General features: G+C 36.1%; 1 protein-coding gene across 6 annotated transcripts in view; it reads left to right on the top strand.

Annotated features, from left to right (window-relative positions):
* The window catches only part of LOC143904254 (dystrophin, isoforms A/C/F/G/H), a 483,734-nt gene that overhangs the window by 250,183 nt on the left and 207,824 nt on the right, over positions 1 to 25,727 (top strand). For 2 of the 6 annotated variants that reach the window (XM_077418912.1, XM_077418830.1), the window contains one exon: positions 6,353 to 6,392. The exons of the other annotated variants lie outside the window; for them this stretch is intronic. In XM_077418912.1, the coding sequence (XP_077275038.1) occupies positions 6,353 to 6,392 (40 nt within the window). The remainder of the gene's footprint in view (positions 1 to 6,352; positions 6,393 to 25,727) is intronic. 6 annotated transcript variants of the gene reach the window in all.

The following is a 25,727-nucleotide window of genomic DNA, read 5'->3' as shown; positions in this document are numbered from 1 at the left end:
CGAAAGCATCATGCCTGCTTTCATGTTTACGCATTTCGAGATTGACTTGAGACAAATCGCGATTACACATATTTCGAAACAAACGCTCGATTTTTATAAATATACATTCGTTTAATTATACATATAAAAGTTTCAATAATAATATTTATCATCGTAATCGCGAAAATTATTTTATCTAATCTATTATATTATTATATACGAGCATATCTATAATAATCTATTATGCTCGTTCTATATTATACTCACATATTATTTTTTTATTTTTATTTATCTTAAAATTATCCTTTTGCACATACTACTATATCTATATTCCATTTTTATTCTATCGAAGATGGAAAGATGTTAAAAGTGGACCTCTGAAATTGCAATTTTCTCACCTTTAATGCTCGTACTCTCGCTGAAAGCAAATCGTCAGGCGGCGAAAAGCACTTCCTTTTCTCTTTCTCTTTGATGCCATTAAACGATTCCCGCATTGAATGCCCGCTATAATATTCCCGGTGTCACCTTTGCTAGGACAAAGGCAAGCGCCGCGCTCTTGCAAATGCGCCCGGTCTTATTAGCGGACTGGTTCTTCTTGGGATCAGCGCGGAACCGGCGAGAGCGCGCGGTGAACATTTTTATCTCATTACTATACAGATATCATTCCCCGCTCCAAATGTGGCTTTGCATGCATCTCAAAGTAAGCCGAATAATCGGATTAACGACCACTTAGCGTAATTTTAGCATCTGCCTGTTAACGAGATGCACACGGATCGAGTTCATATGTGTGTTACTTCATATCTCACCGCTATATGAGAAGCTCCGCAGGATCTTTGTATCAATCTGCCAACCTGCCGCGATTAAGATATGCGATCTCGTATAGAATTTACGAGTTCATGTATATGGACATGTTTGAAAATAACAGCGTGTTTGTGTTTTGCCATTTTTTATTGTTTTATTTTAAACGTACGCATGACATAGAAATAAAAATGTATAATAAGTTTGTCTATGATCGAATGATTGATGACACAGTTAATGATTTATTAATATCGCTTTAGCTTTTGTGGATTCTTTTCTCAGTACGGATCAAGCGATCGTCGACGAACAGTAGAATTGGTCCAACATAGATTATATACATTGACATTTGAATAATGAATCATTGAATCTATATGATCAAGAGACACGGTAGTGTCTCGCGCCAAGTACACGCGGAGCGAGACCGACCGTGACTCTTTTACGCGACGCGACGGGTTGCGAGTACCCGAGATGTTGAGATCTCGATAACGAGTGAACGAATCAAGTTCTAAGTAGGCTTGATCGATAGCTTGGGGTCCAATAAGGGGGGGGGGGGGTTTCTCTCATAATATTCCGCTACGTGCCCTACGAGCGGAGATATTGCGACGCAAAGTCCAAATGCGAAAATTTATTTTTAAGATACTCCTCCTAACGCCGACGTTATATGATGACGTCATAATCAGAAACGTTACTTTCACTTTTTCGACGCTGGCGGCGCAGGTATCGCCAGTTTCGATATCGCGCGCGTATTTCGAAATTAGGTCGATAGACTTATCGGTCAGGAGGAAGATTTCTATTTAGGTAAATTAGGTATATATATAATAAATATTGAGTCAACGGAAAAGAAGGTTCTCTACGCTTGGCAGAAAGTGCCGCTAGGGAATTTTTAAGTCGATTCTTATGACTCAAGCTTGAATTTGATGTCTATGTATCCCAGGTTGCCGATGACGAGGTCCACATAGTGCGCTCCGTAGTTTTCGGTGTCTACGTGTATTAATATCTTGAATTCGATGTCCACGTGTCCCAGGTTGCCGATGACGGGATTCAGATAATGCGCTTCATAGTTTTCGGTGTTCAGGTGTAATCGTACGTTGAATGCGATGTCTAGGTGTCCCAGGTTGCCGATGACGAGGTCCACATAGTGCGCTCCGTAGTTTTCGGTGTCTACGTGTATTAATACCTTGAATTCGATGTCCACGTGTCCCAGGTTGCCGATAACGAGGTCCACATAGTGCGCTTCATAGTTTTCGGTGTCCAGGTGTAATAATATGTTGAATGCGATGTCTACGTGTCCCAGGTTGCCGATGACGAGGTCCACACAGTGCGCTCCGTAGTTTTCGGTGTCTACGTGTATTAATACCTTGAATTCGATGTTCACGTATCCCAGGTTGCCGATGACGAGGTCCAGATAGTACGCTTCATAGTTTGCGGGGTCGAGGGGTATGAAGGCGTTGAATTCGATGTCTACGTGTCCCAGGTTGCCGATGACGAGGTCCACATAGTGCGCTCCGTAGTTTTCGGTGTCTACGTGTATTAATATCTTGAATTCGATGTCCACGTGTCCCAGGTTGCCGATGACGGGATTCAGATAATGCGCTTCATAGTTTTCGGTGTTCAGGTGTAATCGTACGTTGAATGCGATGTCTAGGTGTCCCAGGTTGCCGATGACGAGGTCCACATAGTGCGCTCCGTAGTTTTCGGTGTCTACGTGTATTAATACCTTGAATTCGATGTTCACGTATCCCAGGTTGCCGTTGACGAGGTCCAGATAGTACGCTTCATAGTTTTCGGTGTCCAGGTGTAATTGTACGTTGAATTCGATGTCTAAGTGTCCCAGGTTGCCGATGACAAGGTCTACATAGTGCGCTCCGTAGTTTTCGGTGTCCACGTGTATTAATGCCTTGGATTCGATGTCCACGTGTCCCAGGTTGCCGATGACGAGGTCCAGATAGTGCGCTTCGTAGTTTTCGGTGTCTAGGTGTAATAATACCTCGAATTCGATGTTCACGTGTCCCAGGTTGCCGATGACGAGATCCAGATAGTGCGCTTCATAGTTTTCGGTGTCCAGGTGTAATTGTACGTTGAATTCGATGTTTAGGTGTCCCAGGTTGCCGATGACAAGGTCCACATAGTGCGCTCCGTAGTTTTCGGTGTCTACGTGTATTAATATTTTGAATTCGATGTCCACGTATCTCAGGTTGCCGATGACGGGATTCAGATAGTGCGTTTCATAGTTTCCGGTGTCCAGGTGTAATCGTACGTTGAATTTGATGTCTAGGTGTCCTAGGTTGCCAAAGACGAGGTCCACATAGTGCGCTTCGTAGTTTTTGGTGTCTAGGTGTATTAATATGTTGAATTCAATGTTTAGGTGTCCCAGGTTGCCGATGACAAGGTCCACATATTGCGCTCCGTAGTTTTCGGTGTCTACGTGTATTAATACCTTGAAATTGATGTCTAGGTGTCTCAGGTTGCTGATGACGAGGTCCACATAGTGCGTTTCATAGTTTTTGGTGTCTAGGTGTATTAATAACTATAAATCTGAATGGGTGCGTTCAGCCGATACTCCGCTAGCCTAGCAATCGTGAGCAGTCGCTCGTTTTTGCCCGTTTCCTCTCTTTTTAATCCAGTAGGTCAAAAGAGAGGAAACGAGCGAAAACGAGCGACTGTTCACAATTGCTAGGCTAGCAAAGTATCGGCTGAACGTACCTAATGTAGGACACGTAGATATCGAATTCGAAGTATTAATACATGTAGACACCGAAAACTACGAAGCGCACTATGTGGACCTCGTCATCGGCAACTTGGAACACGTGGCCATCGAATTCAAGGTATTAATACACCTGGACACCGAAAACTATAGAGCGCGCTATGTGGACCTCGTCATCGGCAACCTGGGACACCTAAATATTAAATTCAAGCTTGATTCATAACAATCGACTTAAAATTTTCCTAGCGGCAGAATGAAAATTATGTCATGACATAATAAAAATCGCTGAATTAAAATTATGTCTGACGTAAAAATAACTTCGAAAAAACAAAGTGGTAGTATTATACCTCCAAATAGCTTTATCCTGTACATACTGTTTATACAATGCGTAATATACTACAAAAAGGCGTGATATCCGCACAAAATTACCTTTTTTAAAAAAAGGTAAAAAAAGGCGCCAAGTACACGTATAGTAGTGTATATGTTGTTACCTAAAAAAAAAAAAGAAAGTGGTAGTATTATACCTCGAAAAAACCTAAGTAACAAGTGGTAGATCTTTATATCTCGAAAAATCTCGAAAAAATCTAAGCAGTAGTATCTTTATTTCCGAAAAATTATAACCCAAGTGATACACGTCACAAAATTATGTTACCTTATCAAAAAGAAGAGTCGCGCTTCAAGTGATCTATTACAATTACAAAAAATAAATGATATCTCTTTAAATTAGAGCGCCAATTACAGAGAGAACATGTATATTGCCTCAAAAAACAGTACAAAATAAAAATATTTTATTAAAATACATAAATTTTTCTTGTAAAAAAACTTGGCGCTGCTAGACCTCGAAATTTTAAATAAATAAGGACAACAATAAATAAAAATAATTCAGAGAAGAATGCGATGGGAGTAATATTAAATGATTATCAGCGTGGATGTGGGAGTGAGTGATATGGGTGTGCGTGACTACGCGGACGGCGGATAATGCGGCTTATAATTAAGTATAGAATAAGTTTATTTATTTATTTAAAATTTCGAGGTCTAGCAGCGCCAAGTTTTTTTACAAGAAAAATTTATGTATTTTAATAAAATATTTTTATTTTGTACTGTTTTTTGAGGCAATATACATGTTCTCTCTGTAATTGGCGCTCTAATTTAAAGAGATATCATTTCTTTTTTGTAATTGTAATAGATCACTTGAAGCGCGACTCTTCTTTTTGATAAGGTAACATAATTTTGTGACGTGTATCACTTGGGTTATAATTTTTCGGAAATAAAGATACTACTGCTTAGATTTTTTCGAGATTTTTCGAGATGAAATTAACGCTACTTTGAAAGATTTGATAGAGAGAGATTACATTGCGTATATTAATATGTATGTGAGCACATGCGGCACACACGATGCATAGTTGAACGGATTCCAGGTGTACACCAAATGGTCAATATCTCGACATCAACGTGATTCTTTTCATTGTCGTGCAATTTTATATTAATCTTCGCCGAATAATCTGCTGTCCTTATTCACATATTTTTTACAGTTATTTTTGAACACGTCACTTCGTTAATGTGTTCGTAGGTTCATTATTCACCTTTTTATTCTATTCCATATGACATAGATTTATTCATCATCGATTATACCAGATTGACAGGCGAATTGACTCTTATTTAATTTTGTATAATAATCTCTAATTGGTGGATTTATTGAAATTAATGAAAGCAAAAATAAAAGGCCACTGAACGTTTTGAGAACGCTTTGTGTGAAAGCGAGAAGATTTATTTTGCATTAAAGTTGTAAGAAATCTATTGTTTGACAAGAAAAACAGACTATACTTTGGCTAAAGAACACTTTTATAAAAATACTTTCATCATTTTAAGTTTTATAAATAGCGTGATATACGCGGTAGTATAACGCAAAGTCCATAACGTTCTCTCGTTTGCAAGTGCTTGTCGCATATTACCAGGACGATACTGATGGGGAACATTTTAACGCACCGTCATCTTTCAGATGCTAGACCACTTTTTTCCGACCATTATACATGCAACATGAATACGCAAGAGTACACGCAGAGAGCAATGGAAGGGGAGTCGCAAGATTTGAGCTTGGAAATGGTATATGACTATGATGGTCCGTTGCATATTTCAAGATCTTATATACTTGCAGACCGATGGAGATGCTTGTCGTGATTCATACACGTACATCGTTACAAGTGCACATAATACACAGCTATTCTCGCGTATTGCGTAAAATTATATTCTGTATTATATTCTTGTATTTTGTAAAATATTCTGTTTTATAACATATCTGATTCCATAAAATATTTTGAAGCCGTTATTATAAATTATTTTGCCTCTAAATGATGTTGTTAATATCATGATAAACGTATCCTGCAGATTAGCTAATAACGCTTTGTTTGTAAAACTATAAAAATTCCTCGAACTTATTAAATTGCATAGGTATTCCCAAACATAGTCAAAAGTAGTTTAAATTGAATATAAATGCAATCGTATATGTTTTTATGCTCGTCTAAAAAATCATGTACATATTTATATTATATGATGATATTATGATTTTCTTGTCTATATCGGATCTAGATACATGATACCATTACTGTAATGATTATCAGATTACAATGTAATGGTTGCAATTCGAGTTTCATTTTTGTGGCATCCATTTTAATTGACAAACGGTGTGAATAAAAACTTAGAATATGGATCATAATATTTAATTTACGAAAACGGATTTTAATGAAATATTTTTCCGATTTAATACCACAATAAATGAGCAAAGCAAACATTTGTTTGCTCTTTTGCGTTATCACGCATAATGTAGTTATTTATTTACACTATAATTCTAATGCATCTTTCTTTTTGTTACAGGTATGTGATCGATTCTCTCGCAAGTATTGCCGCTATCTCGGTGAGTCTTAAAATAATGTTCTATAATCAACTAGATGACCAAGCTATTTGATGGTATCTTCTTATGTAATGGGGTATAATAAGAGATATAAGCAACAAAAGCGTTTAAATATCGAGAAAATATTTATTGGCTAATTTTTTTACACCTTTATACCGATAGTCATCAACATAAAGAATATAATTTTACTATTTTTGCTATTTATATCTTTAGTTATTTATCAAGAGTATATTCCCCTAAGATATTTTAACATTTAATTTAATTCAAAATTTGGAATATTTAACATACAAACATTAAATATATTATATTCTAATTCAAACGGCCATGATACCTCATATGAACATATATTTGTAAAATAATATGAAAATTTTTTCATATTTTTGCATTTATGTAATTTTCTGCGTTCAGTAGTAATATACCATCTTATATAATTCATGTAGAATGTAGATAATGTCACATATGTTGCATCGATATCTCTGATTACTAGATGCGATCGATCTGGCGTGTCCTATCACCTTTTAGAAAGACGCGCGAGGTCGATGATACTTGAACACGAAGACAAGATATCTCATCCCTACTCTTTCGTTCGCTTTTGCTGCGCAGTCCTTGGATGCGACCCTGTCCCCTCGACCGATGTGTCTGTCGTGCCACTTTATGACAATGCATTTCCCATTCCATCTATCTGTTTTTCCGCGTGAGAAACCTGAATGCCATCGATAAAATATTGAGGGTGACGAACGCACACATATACGGTAGAATTGTAAAAAGGACATTTAAATAGATAGAATGATTACCGTTTCAACAAGGAAATTAATTTAAAACGCGAAAGCGATGGTAGAAATCTTTTTTATATTTTTCTGTTCAAAGACAATTCATCTCTTTCATCTGTAAGAAGAGAAATGTCAATATTGTTATATTGTTATCTATTCTGAAAAGCTAACATTTTATATTATCGTTTTCGATGTATGAAATTATGAATATTGTACAATAACAATCAGCATCTTGTATATAAAAAGAAAAGAACCAACTATCTAAAATTATTGCTTTTAAGAAAGTAATATTATTAATTATTAATATTAATTTTGTCAATAAATTTTTTTCCGACTTCCACTTGAAATAATATTCTTATACAATAGCAATAAATCGTACTCGCTTTGCTTTAAATGATAAAATAATTTTCTTCATGAAGAACATTAGAGAGAAAAAAGTAACAATTTGCCCCGGCAATTTCCACGAAATGGCACAAAAAAATTGTCACCTTTATCTTCAAGAAAATCGAGACAGCAGAGATACGGTACTGTCCTCAAGTTTATATTATTACTCCAATTTTTACATTGACTTAATAGATATAATAAATGCGTTTGGATATTCTTACGCTTCATTCTCTAATTGAATGTTTAAACTTTTATTGCTTCCTCTATTTTTATTTAAAAATTATTATTTAAAGAATATGTGCAATTCAAAATTGTCCAATGCATTACTTCTAAAGTTAATATGATTATAAAAATGAAAAATCAAACGGTTTTCTACATGTTTAATATAATTTAGCACCCGGAACAATTTTATTATACTTTTGTTTAGCCTGATAAAGATTTGAAGAACATTCTGCATCGTTAAGCTTTGTATATTAAAGCGAATTAAATCATGGAAATTATAATTGTTAAAAGAACGGGAAGGAGATTTCCATTCGAATCTAAGCAACCGAAATAAAGTTACGGAGCTGATTCCAGAGAAAAATATCGTTGGGAGGCAGCTTGACGAAAGGGCATCTAAACAATGCAATTTGTCGGTTCCGGAACAATGGGAGCCATTAATTCACAAAATTAGCCGGATAAATCGAGAACGGGAGCGCGGTAGAAGTCTTCGAGTGGATAACAACCGGCCGCCGGGCAAACGCTGCAAAGAATGCTCGTCTACCATTATTGGTTCGAAGAAAATACCGAATCACCGTGCTTTCAACGCATTCTTTCAATAGATGAGAAATTTACTTTCTTACAGCTTAGATACCAAACGAGAGTATACGATAAATCGCGACTGCACTTGAAAGTTACAAATGAAAATCGTACAATAAATTAGTCCGCTCTTTAATTGCCTGTTCGTATGTCCGCGCGTTTTATTTTACGATAGCTTTGCTAGTAACAAGCTTTGCAATTACCCGATTCAATTAATAGTTTTTTATTTATTTTAGCGTTTTACGTGACTGTGATTTGATTTGACATTTTGAGCTTATAATTGGATTGCGAAAGATTATACGAAAGAGAGTTTTTCTTATTGCTTGCAAACGGAAGTACAATATAAAATTTTGAAAAGAGAGACAATGTTCAATAATTCGGTGATTTTATTTTATTGTATATATTGTAAATCAAATTTTATGCGCTACCAGATGAAATAAAAGTTATATACCCGTTTAATCGGAGAAAAAAGGAATTCTATTCCGTGATGATTTAGACTTTAGATGCAAGATCGATAGGAAAGTTCTCTATCAAGATTCCAAATTTATATTGCGCAAGTCTGTCTATAATTCACAGGTTGCACGAATCTTAATAAAGTTCTTTGTGTGAATTTCAAACGTCAAGAGCTCACGAAAGTAGTAAAGTTAATTAACCGCTTGTAACACGAACGGACGCCCTACATCAAACGCTGCCTTAATATTATCATTCCGCAACGTAGCAGAAGCTTTGAAAAGGATAAAGGCATAAACATTTTTAAACGACCAGCTGCTATCTTTTACGATCGGCGTTCTCGATGATATTAAAGACTTTGGCTATGTTGTTTGACATTCGATTCGAGTCACGCGCGATCAGTGTAATTCCATATTTATTTCTATTTCGTGACATTTTATTCTAATTGTGTATTTAATCAATTTTATTCTAATTGCGTGTATTTAATTTGACATTTCAAAAGACTGAAATATACTTTGTGGAGTGAATGCTTTATCTGTTCAAGAGATAAAAAGTTTCACGTTAAAATGATTGAGCCTTCGACCGTTCTTTATTATAAATTGTTCGAAGACAAGACCGTATATCGAGTTCTGATTGTTTCATTACGCTTTTCGTTCGACGCAGACTGCGCGGGACAATTGAATTGCAATCAGAGAGAATTCTCCCGCATGTTATATATACCTATACAATAATCAGACATACCGCAGGGCGGGGATTTCACGAATCGAAGAACGATACAGGGCACAGAGATTCCCTTAGCCTATAAATCCCTATTTCAATATCCATACGGAGATAATTAATGCCAATGCGCACACACCGTGCCGGAGTAACGAAGGCGCGATATAGCGACGGCATACGCACCGGTTGGTTGTTCGATCTCACGTTTCGTCGGGCGCCTTTCCCGACGGAATCGGAATTAATTTGCCCGCATTTTATATCGCGCCGAGACCCACCGGGCGCGGCGATTTATAACGGCAATATTTCAGAATGCAACGGAGCGAAGGCGTCAGAACGAATATGCGGAATTGCTGGTTTCGGTCTACATTGTCGTGCAGTCGTGCGGTCTGTATACTGTACCTACAGAGAAAATCTACAAGAATATTTTCTCTACACGTTTTTCCAAGTAACATGGTTTTCAGATAGGCTACATTAATGTGTATAATTTCTCACTGTTGAAAATATGACTACATCATACAATGCTGTTGTAATCTAACTAAATTTCCTTCTTATATTTATGCAAAAGATTTTAAATTACGAAAGAAACGCATTCTTCACATGTAATTATTGCGAAGGAAGATATGAGAAATATGTATAACGAGGCTTATTGGTGGCAGTGTGGTCTAGTGGTAGAGCGCCAGACTCGTAATCTGAGAAACCAGGTTCGAGTTCACTTGAGCACGTAAACATGGAATTTATTTTCCGAAAACTGCGCCCTCCGTGCAAGAAAGACTCTTGTCCGGAGCAAACTGGGCTCCGTCTTTCGGGGAGAGACGTTAAGCCGTTGGTCCAAAGGGTTAAGTGAGAGGAGAAGGGTAGTGATGGTAGTGATGAATTATGAATATCAGTATTTAAAAGTATCTAAGACGTTATAAGGCTTATTCATCGAATGAAGGGGTCTTTCCCTTCCTTCGTACGTTATCGATGTTGTTAAAAGTGCAGCCGATTGATCGCATTTTTTAATACTGTTACTTGAACTTTTAATTTGAAATTAAAAGTCACTTTCTTCCGCTTTTAGACCATATTTTTGTATTATTCTTTAGTAAAACGCCTTATTATAACTTCGAACCATTCCGCTTTTCGTCATAATCGCGATGTATATATATACAGACTGCATTTCGTATTTCACATCAAGAACTTTGATGAAACTGCAACTCGCTAAACTATACGAGAGTATCTTGATTCCATTGTATCTTGAAGTTTTGTACGGCGCCGAGTGTTTCTTCATGCTTTAACTTTTTGTAGTTTACTGCAACTTTGCAGAACGACATTGTACCTCTCTTTTACAATCGCAAGGCCGCGGTAAGCATTTCTTATCGTCGAGGTTTATTTCGCATCATGATTTTGATCGTTTAATGTAACGTGAATGTCATAATTGTCATTTCACGGCATATCGTAGAAATTGTTACCGAAGAGATCCACCGAACCGTCCGAATAATATAATTTGATCGAGCGCCAAGTCGTTATATTGTTTCTACACGTGTTATAATGATTACAATAGGTAGAACAAAATTAAAAAAAAAACATAAAGAATCATTTTTGTCAGTTTTACAACATGACGAATGGATGTTTTCATACTTTATTCTTCCTCCGCTGTAACTCCGACGGACTATATATTTTATTTTGCTAGTCTATTTTTTTACATTTTAACCCTCCGCAGTCCATTATAACTTAGTGACATTCTACGCTTATTTTTATTCCGGACTATTTTCTGTTGCTAGACGTTGGCGAAGTACTGTAACGTACTTTAACGTTGTAGTATATGTGAACCATCTCTTGTTGGTTACTTTTATCCTCTCGGAGTATGCTAGCTTTTGCTACGAAATGCTGTGCGTGGTATATTATATATACATATACAACGACGGTCGCATTAATAATTAAGACAGCTGGTAGAATACAAAGAATAATGTTTTTACTGCTCTTTTAATGCGATTATATTAGTATATAATTAATCATCTAAACGAATAAACTACAAGCAGATAAGACCGAATGTTTGTTTTTATTATTATTTTTTACCGTCACTTTTATTTTTGATTCAAAATTAGATTGACATGCTCTTATTATATTTTTGCTGTACAATATAAATTTTTTTTAACTTAAGAGCATACAAATGCACCGATTTCGATTAATTCGTTTATTATTTTTGGGACAGAGCCCAGAGTAACACAAGAGTAACTGAATCGCGAATAATCCAATAAAAAGCCGTACGATATATCCACCATTAATAATTGTATTAAAATAGCAGGAACATATTCGGCGTGAATTGACGTTATAAAGTGTTAGGTATCTCTGGGAACAATTCGGGGCTGCCATGCGGTTTTGGTATTTGTTATTGCGGCGTATAGCGCGCTATTGTTTGTATATAAGATCGCTGTGTCATCATTCGTACGCAGTGACTAGCTAGGGGTGCGTTCAGAAGCATCACCCGAGTGCTAAAAATCCTGCGGCACGTGTGTTACGTGAACTATAAATTTTCAGCACTCGAGTGATGTTTCTGAACGCAGCCCAGGCAGGTAAAGCCGCGCGAGTCGCTCTCCGTGTATCGTCGTATTATCCCTTGCCAACGCAATATAACTTTCTTTGAAAAGTTAGCGATTATCAATCCGCGCAATCCATTAACTCTCGATTAATAACGACTATTTATTGAAGCGGATATCTTCCGCGTATTATTCAAACGCATGACACGAGAATCGATAGTCAATAGGAATTATAAACTACTGCTTCATTGCAATATTTACGAATGATGCAATATTTCTTTAATAATTCTTGAAATGGAATACATCTCGCGTTGCGCTTTAAATTTTTCGCGCGTTGAATTTAAACGTAATTGATTCATGGCTATTTTCGAATCGAGAATAATGACACACGATCACACGATTCGAATGATTCAAGATAGGAGTCGTGTTACGTCGTTTGTTTATTAATAATATTTCTAAAGTCACTAGATTTATAAAGTACCGCATTCCATAAAGCCAATGTTTTAGCATTTGGAGCCAAAACGTGCACATTTAGCTTTTATTACATATAGCAACTTCTCTACATCTTAAGTGCAATTTTTCTAACCTGATTCTGTGTCGAAACCTTATATGTACACGTTGTTTATTTGTGCGATGGAGCCAAAATGGCGGATGATTGCGGTACTTCGTATATCTATAGTGACTTTAAATATTTCGGGTAATATTGCAAAGTTCGCGCAATTAATTATTTACGCGAATGAGTATTACGTGAGTGCAATAAAAAAAACTGCAGAGAGGAGGAGAAAATATTCGGCGACCGACGGCGGAGCAACCATGGGGTGAGTAATCCATCGTAATGTGACATCTAGTAATTATCTCATCGCGTATATAATGTTGCGAAGTGTTCCACACAAATTGCATAATATTTTAATGGGTTAGGTTAATGGTTTCACGGGATTCATAATTATTCCACTTCTCTCAATCAGTTTGATTCAATGAGTTTTCGCGATGCCGTTCGCACTTGTTGAAACGAGTTGTACATTCGTGTTTATTCGTGCTCGTTTATTGGGTCCGGATTCATCTTTACGAAAAAACTAATCGAAAGAGTATAAATACTTTTTCACATTTGTTTGATGATTCATAAATGTTAAGTACTTAATGCTATAATTATAATATGCATAGACTCTTGATATATAATTATCTATAATTATGCGTTATAAATTAATGTATTATATGTAATTAATCCAAATTAGATATATACTTCTATCGTGATTATAATACAACGAATATGCATTGCGCGTTTAATATGGTATTTTGCATAAGCGAAATATGCGAATAATCTTTTGATATTGGCTAGCGATAATAAAAAAAAAGCCTGACCCGGTTTGCAAACGTTGTTGCTGTAAAGTCGTGTGCGGCGAAACAACAACGCGCGAAATATTAAACTGTTCGCGAAAAACACCGCGGCACGAATTAGCGAATTAGCGGATCGTATTGTCATTATTTGGATGAACGTGCGGAGCGTTCAATGGAGGATTACGATTTTACGAGCGTTTAACGTTTACCAACTTCTCGTTGGCACGTCAGCATTATCTCGTTAGGTGTCCGCGACATCATAGCCAAATTGCCTGGCTGTCGATCAGCGTTTAATTGATCTAATAGTATTAAATTGATAGATGAAGTCTGCGTGACGACAATTTTAGTGAGGTGATAATTTCGCCGTTTATTAGGAACAAACATTAGACCGTATGCTCGTTATACACGTCATAATTAGAGAGCTTTACAGATGATATTACAAAGAATGCTTGATAGTATATCTAGTTCGGTTTCAATACTACGGATTAAAAATATTTGTCCGTATAATGATTTATTGCCATAATGGCTGCGAAGGGCTATACAGGTAACTTCAAAACATCTTAATCGACAAAGGTGTGTCTCGCAAGCTCATTAACAAGTTTCGAAAGCACGTCTCTATAATGCCACTCTATCTTCCTGTTGGTTCTCCGTTACGGAGTTGCATAATTGATTGATTAAATTGCGGTGCTTTCGTGATTATAATTAATGCACATTGATTGTGCCTAATGGCAAATGTCATTAACAGAACGCATATTAAACTCATTGTCGTGCCTGTGTTTGTATCTATAAAATTCCTTACGATAGTTTATATGTCATTGTACAGTATAAACAAAGACATTCCTGCGGTAATTGATAATTGAATAATGGAAGATTCCTCCTCTCTGAAAAGCTCGCGATGATCGCAGAACTTTGCTTTCCAATTAGTAAGTACTCATAGACACTTACATTTAGAGAGACACGTTACCATGTATCACTTTTCAGAGACGTATATCCCAAATACACAGAGTCGAGTACGACGATGTTTTTCCAATGGCGAATTTGCAATTTAAATTCGGCGGCCGCGCCATATGGCGAGTGCATAACATTTCCACTGAGAGGAAAGCGAGCATTCCACTCGAATTGGACGGGTTAATTAGGAAAGAGTTTTTGAGAATGACCAACGTCGATGGCAGATGTCATAAACGATTTTAGAATTTTAAACTCATTGGCGCGACCCTCCTAAATTTCTAACTATTATCATATTCTCGAGGTATAACCTGAGGCAACCCCGTTTATTTTTTCGTCTCAAATGTGGTATGAAATAGTTCGCCGCATTAAACATCTTTATCGCTATGGTTGATATAATTATTTACATGCCGTTAAAGTATTAAACGGTACTAATGCCTAATATATATGTACAAACGAATAGCAAAAGACTCGCTTTCTTTCTTTGCTTTTTTTCTTAGCAAAAAAGATCTAATGGATCTCAGTGAGAACCATTTGCACAGTTCAAATAAATAATATTTTATCTTATTTGAAAATTTCCTGACGAGAAGAAAAATTAGATATAAACTTTATTTCTTATTTTAATTTGAAAATTCATAATTAATTTTATAGAAACTATATATAATATATAAATTCTTAATAAAATTACATTAAAAATGAAAATTATATTTGTATATATTTCTTAATCTATCACTTCATACTTTCATTAAAAATAGACACAGTTAATTCTACTATAAACTTACTAATTATAGACATTCTTTAATTGTTAGTATATATCGTTTTATTCTGATAATGCAGTGAAAATTATTTGTTATTAATTGTTTCGAGGTTTGATTTGGGCAAATTGCGATTCAGTTTGTTAAACTCTTCGCACAAGTCAATAACGTTAGGAGAAAAAGACATTAGCATCGACGGACTTGTAAATATTTTTAACTCGATTTCCTAGATATGCGATACTGTAGCGTTCTAGGCGTTCTAGCCAGACTGACCAAGGTAGTTTATGGCTCAAGCAGACGTCACGACGTCCGTACTCATTTAGCTTCTCGAACAGGATATTCGATCTATCGAGCGTGTTTTCTCCTCGTTCGAAAAAGAACGAGTTGCGGCGCGCTTCCTATTCTTGATCGCGTCTCTTATACCTTCTGCCTTCTTCTACCTTTACGGAGGAAATTCGTTCATCTCTATCCTGCCGTTTCTCGAGGGTATATCGTTATCTCGAGGACAGAAATCCGCCGTTGGTCGTTTGCCGCCTCTTGAAACCCACGCGCCTGTTTTATTTCCGGCCCTATACACTCTTCTTACGATTGATATCGTCAACTCTCGCATTTTCGCCGATCGCACTTCGCACTTCGCATTTTCACCGATCTCTCCCAAACTTTTTCAATTCTCGTTCTTTTGCGCTTTAAATTTCCTGCATCTTTTTTTTCCACAACGTGAAACTTATCTTGAATATTTCCATTAAAATATATTTTTATTAATTTATGATTTATACGATACTCTTTTTATTATGATTTTTATTGTTTTTCAAATGCACACATAGCATTGCATTTTCTCAGTTTTTCCAAAGGTATTATTCTTGATTGATTTTCTGTTACACAATGAAATCGTGCTTAAATGTTAAGTTTTTTCATCTCTTGTTGTATCGATTCCATCGAAGCTGGGGAATGGGATTGCAACTCCTCTTTTTTTTTAAATCGGCTGTTACTCCTTTCCTTTTTAAAATATCGTTTATAGATTTACGAAACGGGTCACAAAATACTTTGATCGTTTCTTAAAGTTTCCTCTGTTGGTGGTATTTTTGGCTAAAGTGACAATTGTCAGTCATAAAAGCGAACTTGTCTCTCGGCCCTCAATCACGGTTCTTTTCGGCCTTTCTCGAGAGTATCGTTACTTTGGGAGATTGGTCGGCAGACCTTCTGTTGACTAGACGTCTACCATGTTCTGATTTTCGCGCGAGGGTTTTATTTCTTCCCCGGGTTCTCGTTTCCCCGATATTGTGGTCCACAACTTCCGCCATCACCCTCGCTATTTCACAACCTTTTCTCCCATCAATTTTGCCGGCAGTCGCCATGATGATAAAATTTCGGTATAGTTCTTCGGGACAATTTTATCTACCCATATATACATATACGTACATACACACATCATATGTATATGATTATATATATAGCGTTGAAGAAATAAAATATTCGCTAAGAGATATTAGAAGATCTTTATAAAGGGAAGATGTTTTATTTTTATTTGTTTTAATACCGATTACGAGACTTTTATAGTTTTATTTATGTCGATTTAGTAATATTTCACTCTTTTTGGAAAGGTTAACATTACACCGTGTGTATTTTTGATAAATAATGCACGCATAGATATAAGGAATATATAATATTCTATAAGCATCTTCTCGTTCCTTAACTTTATTTAGATATATTTAGCTTTGAGATTTGCATTTTGGATCACGGTATATTATATTTAATATTCTATCCGTTGCGTGCACAAAAAAGGGGATTCACGTTTATAAAATACATTTGAAGCGTATCTTATTATGTAGTCAAGAGAGAGAATATTGCTCATGAATAAAAAAAACTTTCTGTAACTATTAGATATAGAAAATATCGATATTAAATACAAAACCGGTTTACTTATTCCCCAAAGTTCGGGCCAATAAAGAGAAAAGTTTAATATAATGATGATAGTCTTCCTCTCGAAAAGTTTTGTCAGACGAAAATTATTCACGTACACATTCAACGGTTCTTACAACGTTCGGCGAGTTCTTATAAATTTCTGAAATAGATTCGTCTTTCGAACACGTACTTTAAAGCGCCGCACGACTAACGAGAATAATGTAATACTCAGAATGGCTTTCCTTTCTAACTTTTGTCAAGGCAGCATTCTTTACGCAACTGGGACAAAGTTCCGAGCGTATTCTCTTATACTTATTGGTTAGCAATGTCGTGGTCGAATGTCCGACTTTAATCCATTTTCCACCAATATGACACTCGTCTTTTACGCGGAAAAGATCCATTTTATAAACTTAACAACAAACGTATCGACGATATGTATACGTCTAATATAATCGGATTGCGAATTGATCGGTGATTGCGAACGTGCCGCCAATTGCAGGGGATGATAACATTTCTTCGTGAAAGAACTGCACCGCAGATAAAACGCGTATTCAAGCAATGTCCATGTTTTGTACAGGATACAGTAGATTTCATCATGCTTTGACGCATTTATTACTCGAAGAATTATTTTATCTTGTTTGCTTAATGGCATAAATTATTAACCCTTTAAGATAAATTCTATTATTAATTAAATACTAATAAATTTACTCTTAGATTTGGAATTTGGGAATTTACGTTTTTGCATCTTTTGCGTGAAAGAGACGAAATATTTTTTGAGGAGCGAAACATAATAGATAAATTATTGTTTTTGTTATAAATTACATTCTGTTGTTGTTGCGAGCAACTTGACGTGGTTTCCCGAGACCGTATTCATATTTCTGTGCATATTTCTGAAAGCATAATTCGTCGCCTGTGGAACCGCGCAGACGGCAGATCAATTGTTGTGCAATTGTAATATGGCGATCGTGACTCGACCGCGGAAACAAATCATCGGATACGCCGGCTCCAATCGACTATCACGCTGATGCCTAAAAGAGGGATAGAACTAAAGTCCCTTTGTAAGCCTGTTGGGCAGCCTGTACCTAACGCTTATTTGCAGCAGAGTAGTCGTCCGCGCGCGCGTTTTCCTCCGCGTCCAATGCGTATATATTAGGCAGCGAGGCTGACGGTGGAAACAGGTCTGGGAATAGATTGTTATATAGATTTTGCATTCCCCGAGGGCGTGCGTCCTGGACCGCGTTAACGCTACACAGACGGTGCTTCTGCAGTTACGTGCCAAAGGCAGCGGCCAAAGCCAACGAAGTTTCGCGTCGGGCCGACTGATTGCATTCCTCGGGCGAGCCGTTGCTCGCGCCGCCGCGCCGCCGCCGCCGCCGGTATTTCGGAATCAGTTATTGAAAATCACTAAACGCGTCGTGATTCTATTCCATCTCGTTTCATTAAATCCGATTTCGCTTTTGCCGCGACGACGGCGCGCGTTTCACGCGAGAAATTAATACGGGAGATTATCCCGTATTACCTTCCGCGACGAGACTGCGGTGTCGTCGGCGATGCCGTCGGCGTCGGCGCACATAACACGATATATCGCGCGATATTACCTACAATTATACATGGCGAAATGCACGCGTTTCGAGTTGATGTGAATGTATCCCGGTGTGCGTATTTATTTTCCCTTGAAATTCATTCGTAAACAATTTTAAACCATGCGAACCGTGCGGGATAAACCAGGCGGGACAAGTAGGAAGCAAGCACTTCAATGATAAAATCGCATTTCAGATTTAAAAAAAAATGTTTTTACAATAAATTCTTTACAATGATTAATTTAAGAAGGATGCTTATTAGCATCAAAAGTTAAATCGATTATCGATTTAAGTATGTGGATTTATTGTTCCTACAAAGAGCTGTGTAGATCGACAAATAATCGGCGCGTAGTTTACTGATTGTGAGTTGTGAAAAGTATACAAAATTCATACAGAAGTATTATTATTAGGCTACCAAGATTCAGCCCGACCGAAAATGGCATCTTCTCTAATTAATTGTAAGATTTTTTTATATCGGTTCTGCTTTATTTAAAATAAGGCTTTTAAAAATGTTGTTGCATATCGCTTGATTTCCTGAAACAAAATTTATTTAGTGGATTGTGTTTGCATCGCGGAAATACTTGATGGCGTATAATAGAAGAGCACAATATATCTTTATCGTAAATGTTGAACAAACTTTGTGAAATTAAGAAGTACTATAGATGAGTTTGTACTCGCTGAACGCACACGAATGCGTTAGTTTCCTGTAAAATCAACGACTGCGCAGTTTTCACTTCTAACTGGCAGGGAAAAGGGTATCGATGCGATTGATTGCATTCCAGTGAAGCCACCGTCCTATATGCGTTGCGCGGTCCGTTATTGAAAATCACTGGCTCTATTGAATTTTTTTTACGATATAACAATCTATTTTATTAAATTTTATTTGGTATCGACATTTATATATTCAAAAAATGCATAGATAGATGATCTTTTGCAACGTTTTATCAATAAATAGGTCAAAACTGTATAAAAAAACTTCATTTTTTTTATTTGTTGTTCGTTAACGATAAAAATATGCGCCATTAATTTAGTTTTTAAAATACAGATATATAATAATAAATTAATAATATATAATTAGAATTATTGATTCCCATACAAAATATGGCGTTTGTTATTGGAAAATATTGCAATTTAACATCGTGCATGTTTTATAATTTTTATTTAATATTTCTGTAAATTTTTGTTATTTACATAAAAGATGCAATAGGTTTATACGCAATCTAGTTTTGTTCCTAGATGGCTATTATATCGTTCGCGTTATAATTATTAGTGAATAAACTTTATACATATATATGAATAATATTTATAGTAATACTAAACATTAAACATTTATTATTTTTCACTCATTAAAAGATTTTGCAAGTTTTCTCTTTGTGCTTCTAATAAGCACATTAGCATATTTCTTCTTTATGCTTCTAAACAATATTTTTTAAATATCATACATATATTTAGCGCAAAAAAAACTATTTTTTGGCAATAAAACATCTCGAATGCATGAGCGATGCTGCCTTGTATATATATTATCCATGTGATAAACAAAGGGACAGTGATATGCCATGCAGGAATAAAATGCAATCCGCCAGTGCATTTATGCGCCAACTATAGCAGAACAAAACATTACACAGATGAGAGATACAGAGTTATCGTACGGTAAAATGGGTTAATTTCGTTAGTTGTTTGCCACGAAAATTTCGAAACGTTTTACGGAGAATAGATGTTTCGCTCGCAATTAAATTTTATACGTTACGATTTTATTTCACCGGATTATCATATATCGCTCATATACCAACGCGTAAAAATGGCACATATTTTTACCCGTTATAATTTTATTCGATATTGTTGGGCCGCAATTGAAAGTAGGTTAATTACGCAAATATCGATGTATTGTTAAATTTTACGATGTAAAAACATTTCCAAATTGTGTGAATTCCGATCGGCCGGTTTAACCAAACTGATGGTGTTACGCACGCGTTCAAAGGCGTTAGCCTGCTTCAAACATTAATTGAATTTGGAAATTCCACTCGTCGGTATTGCACTTTCCGGATTCGCGTACATGGGAATACATCTGACGATCCGAATAACCGAATAAACGGATCGAAATCAGGGTATAAACTGCTAAATTATCAGAAATTAGAGATCATTTACGTTCTATTTGGAAATTTCAATTATTAATCGAAAAAGAAAAAAGTTAAGATTCTTTTCTTAGTAGCAAACGCAAGAACGCCGTTTTTCTTTTTGTTAATTGTATTATGTTGATTTAACATAATTTTATTTTTAATTTTCGGATCTCTCTCTCTCTCTCTCTCTCTCTCTCTCCATCTCAGTTATCTCAGTTATCTCCAGAAGCTTCCCAATTTCGACCGCTCGCCCACGGTAGATAATGCTTGAAACAAGCAGCCGGCAACAATAATAACAGTAGATACTCGAGGATACTTCCGTCCCGTTTTTCTTTAATTCGTTCTAATTAGTGCAAACCGGCGTTAACGAAGGTTTCACTTCCGTGGGAATTAATTAAGGTGGTTTCCGAACTTTGCCGGTGGTGGCCGCGCCGCGCCTGTGGGTGGCTCGGCTGGTGGCTCGAAGCTCTCTCCTCGCATAAAGCTCGAGAAGGCGAAAAAGGAACGGTAAAGGCGGCGCGGCTGGGGCTGCCCCACTGAATATTCATATATTGTAATCAACCTCTTGCGGACGTCGGGGCTAGGCATACACGGTGCCGGGGCACGTACGTATGAGCACGCACGGGCTATCCTCTCATCTCGCGCCTCCTTCGGGCGCATGCCGATGTTTTCCGCAGCGCACTTTCCGCGGCGCGATGTGCACGGAGTTAAGAGGCCGCAATCAACGCACCGCGGCGCCGGGATAGAATGCATGGCATAGAGCCCGGGCCGGTGCTCATTAATTTCGCGTATATCATGAGAACGACGAGACAGCGAATTTAATCGCGAAGCTCCTTTCCCCGTACCGCACATATTTAAGCGAGCCGAATTATTTATATTCTGCGCGATAGTTGTGTTTCTTGTTTCTTTAGGCAACGATGAACGTTGCCTAAATGCATATGGCGTTATGGGTTATTCGTTATATAATTGCAGCGAGCTTGGAACGACGATGATATAATTAATGCAATATCCGTCAACTTTTTCCTATCCGTCATCACATAGCATAATATGCGCGATCTTATTCTGTTTGAATTTAATTAATATCTCATGAAATTTAATACTAGGCTTACCGCTCTCTCTCTCTCTCAGTATTCTCTCAGAAGTATCATTAATTCTCAGAGTGGAAGAGCGATAAGTTAATCAGCTAAGGAGCTTTCTTTGCAGTCGCTGAGCGTTTCTTGGCTTTTGAAGATTTATGAAGTTTGGGGTTTCAACTGAAATTCGATAATAGAATATTGCTCAGCAGAAGTATTATGCAGCTTGTCGACTAATCGGGTTGAGTTTATGAAACACGTTATAAGTAACATTCAAGTTTGGATGGTATTTATCTACTAAATTATATATTTTAATTACTGGTATTATGTAGAATCTATCAGCGACTCTAAATTTTATGACTTGTGTACAAATTTATTAAATTAGATTCATTTTAACATTGTTAATGCTATTGAGATTAAACTATAACCGTCCATATGAATACAATTTAATCTGTCATATTTATCGTCTCCTCATATTATACAGTACATGCCATCTATTTTATTTTGAACGATTATTCCTTGTTATTTCAACTAAACCTGTTTAATTAAATTTGATCGGCTATTCATTTCTCTTCGGAATAAAACAGATCATTGCTCTGCCCTTAATTAAATTTGTGTTGGGTACTATGACGTGACGTAGAACCTCAATCCATCATGAGCAAGCAAACGAGAAAATTAATCAGTAATGTCTCTCAATTAATTAATATCGAGAAATTTCTGCAAACACACTTGTTAAATCTATCGATTATTATATATGAAGTACCTTTCTGAATGCCATTTGTAGTAAACAAGAAAGTAGGCGTGCGGGTGATTATTTCACACAATTTCAGTATATCAAACTAATATGTGTAATAATATTGAAGGTAAATCAATAACGTTAAAGCAAATCTGGTTTAATTAATCTGACAAATTATGAAATTTTATAGCGATATGAAATATCGGTATTATGCCAGAAAAGCGGACTGTATACGAAAATTTTTCTTTTTTGAATTCACACCAAGTATAATCGCCTTTATTTATATCATATTTTGTCATACTAAAATGAAAAAAAAAATACGAATTCGTTTCTGTTACATTTGTAAAGATTTTAATCATTTCAGTATTATGTCGATTAATTTATCTTCTTAAATTAAAGCAGCATGTATTTTAGCTTCAATTCGCATCTCTATTTGCTTTAATTATACAATATAATAGTATAAAAAACTTTAGGACAGCACGAGTCATATAATTTTCGACTAAATATGAATTATCATAGCATATATCATGTATCATTAATATATAATTAATACCAAATTTATTATATTACCACATTTTGTTTACACCTTATTATCATATGTTTATTGGCTCAACAAATTTGAATGTTTTTTTTATTCGACTGATTTTTACATTGAGATTACAAAAGTCGAGACACAAAGAATCGTAGCGCCTCTTTGAGGAAAAAGAAGACGAGGCAATCTCAAATTTAGCTCGCACCCGACGATTACTTTATTAAAAATATTCACGTCATATATTCCTTTGCTTCGCGGCTAAGCGCATTTGTGCCGTCCTATCATGATTTTAATCAGAGACTTTTCGCCGTTGACTCAGTCTCATCTCTTACCTTTCGCTATGATCTTTATTCTTATCCGTCACGATGGAGATCATAATTCTTTGTTACGTTCTCGCGCAGGGTTGACAAAAAGAGAAACCGAGGAGCGTTAAAAGCGAAGAGTCGCATTGTCCCGTGCATATGACAACGCGATATCCATCCTGTCCTTAATAAAGCTCGCATAAAGACTGCTTCTTTGAGAATTTGTGCCACCTTCGGAACTTCAATTATAAACGTATCGTGCGCTCTTTCTTGGTTTCTTGGTAGCAATAAACGACACAATATATGTGTAATATATGATGAAAAATTTAATTTAATAATTTCTATTCAAAATGAAGAGAGAAAAAGTTTTCCATATATATAACAATTATTTACGTGTCTTTCTTTTCTCATCACGTACAAAAATTTTGTCTGATTAGCAAAATCAGTACATAATTATAGCTGTATCGACATTATTCAACGTAATAGGTCAATGTAAAAAAGAAGAAAATCGATAATACTTTATTACGATTTCGCTAACTGTTATTAGTAAATGACCATATACGATTTATGGAAATGTCAGACTATAGATATAGAATAAGGATGTTACACCGTCGCTCCTATTTACGAATTTTTGATTTAATCGGCAAACGCAGAGAATATATTTAACTGGAATGAAAATTGATTTATATAATTAAATAATTAATCAGTTGACTATTATAATTAATTATTAAACCTAATTAATAGTCGATTAAGCAATCAAATCAAAAATAGAAAAATAAAATATGCGACCAATACGAACTAATGCTGATGCAGACAATAGTTCACTCGTTATACTGAAATGTAAGTATTTTATTTCGAGGGTTTCATGACGAGTATAGAAAAATAACTTTCTCCGCCAGTGATTAAAACCAAAATATTATTTTATTTCTCGACTAACTGGCACAATATGTAAAAAAGTATGCACTACGTTTCGGTTCGAGGTTCGAGCCCTTCTCAAGTGCGGTCTAAAATTCAGGAACAGCATTGCGTAATAACAGTAAATAAATCAAAAATCAAAAATAATAATCGTTAAATTAGAGATCAATACCTAATCGTCAAATTGACTCGTCATGTGATGCTCAAAAGACATCTTCGCATTCTCTCTCCACATATTTGTTCTATATAAGTAATTGTCCACAGCTGTACTTTATGACCATGTTGGAACATTCTCGTGAACACGCAGGGATGTCTTTTGAGTATCACATGACGAGTCAATTTGACGATTAGGTATTGCTCCCTAATTTAACGATTATTATTTTTAATTTTTTATTTATTTACTGTTATTACGCAATGCGCGCGCGCGCTGTTCCTGAATTTTAGACCGCACTTGAAAAGGGCTCAAACCTCGAGCCGAAACGTAACGCATAATTTTTTACATTGTGCCAGTTAGTCGAGAAATAAAATAATATTTTGGTTTCATGACGAGTATGTCGACTCAATGAGCAGGAAGTATTGATGTCTGTTACACATTTCCGGGCTCGAGTTAGAAAAGAAAGCCATTCCATCTAAGATTATTTCGCTATTAAAGCGTTTAGGGGCTAGGGGAGGAACGTGTTGTTAGAGATATCCTCGTGTAATCTTCGATTAGCCGATTTGAGTCTTCGGAGAGGTAGTCTCTAGTCTTCTTTTCGCCCCATTGTTGTCAATGATGCGATATTGCCGTCCGGTGTCGGATAAGAGTGCATCGATCCCTTTTTTTCTTTTCTTTTTTTGATTTGCCACGTTGCACAGCGTTAGTACACACCGGACGCAAGGTGAACGACGACTGCGAATGAAAGGAAAAGCCGGAATTACCTTTGATTTTTACTGTGGTTATACAATATAATTACGTATTTACAGTTACGAAATAAAATATTATTGTTATTTATATCTTCGTGTTTGTGGATATATATTAGTTTTCTTTTAGTCTTCTATAAGATAGCTATAAAGATTTTAGCTTCGTATAGATAGCATGTAAGTTAAAATGTATTTAGACATTTCTCGGTAAAATAGAGTAGGTAGTAATATTATCCTTCATTTTTCTTGCCATTACGGTAATAAGAGTTATCCAAGAGATATGACTATCCTGCGTCACGTGCAGTATGCGCAACGGCGAGTCAAAAATCAATGTATCTATACGCAAGTCGTCTAGGTTGAGAGATCCTTAAATTATCGGATTTCCGTAACAGCTGATCTGATCAAGGTTTTAGTATGTTCAATCGATAGTTATAAATACAATAGGGGTATTCAAATAAGTTAGAGTTTAACGGTTTGACAGGTTATGTCGAGTTAAAGTCGGGTAAAAAGTTAATTTTTACACTTTTAACCCAAAGATTAATGTGATAGGTTAATGAGTCACTTATGTATTTTGCATAACCTTAAAGAGTAGCGCGCCCAAAGTTAATTGA

The sequence above is a fragment of the Temnothorax americanus genome, unplaced genomic scaffold, assembly GCF_048541705.1.
Source record: "Temnothorax americanus isolate GAGA-0224 unplaced genomic scaffold, ASM4854170v1 Scaffold1, whole genome shotgun sequence".
Lineage (NCBI taxonomy): Eukaryota > Metazoa > Arthropoda > Insecta > Hymenoptera > Formicidae > Temnothorax > Temnothorax americanus.
The sequence above is the reverse complement of the archived record's forward strand: the minus strand, read 5'-3'. Positions and strand labels throughout refer to the sequence as shown.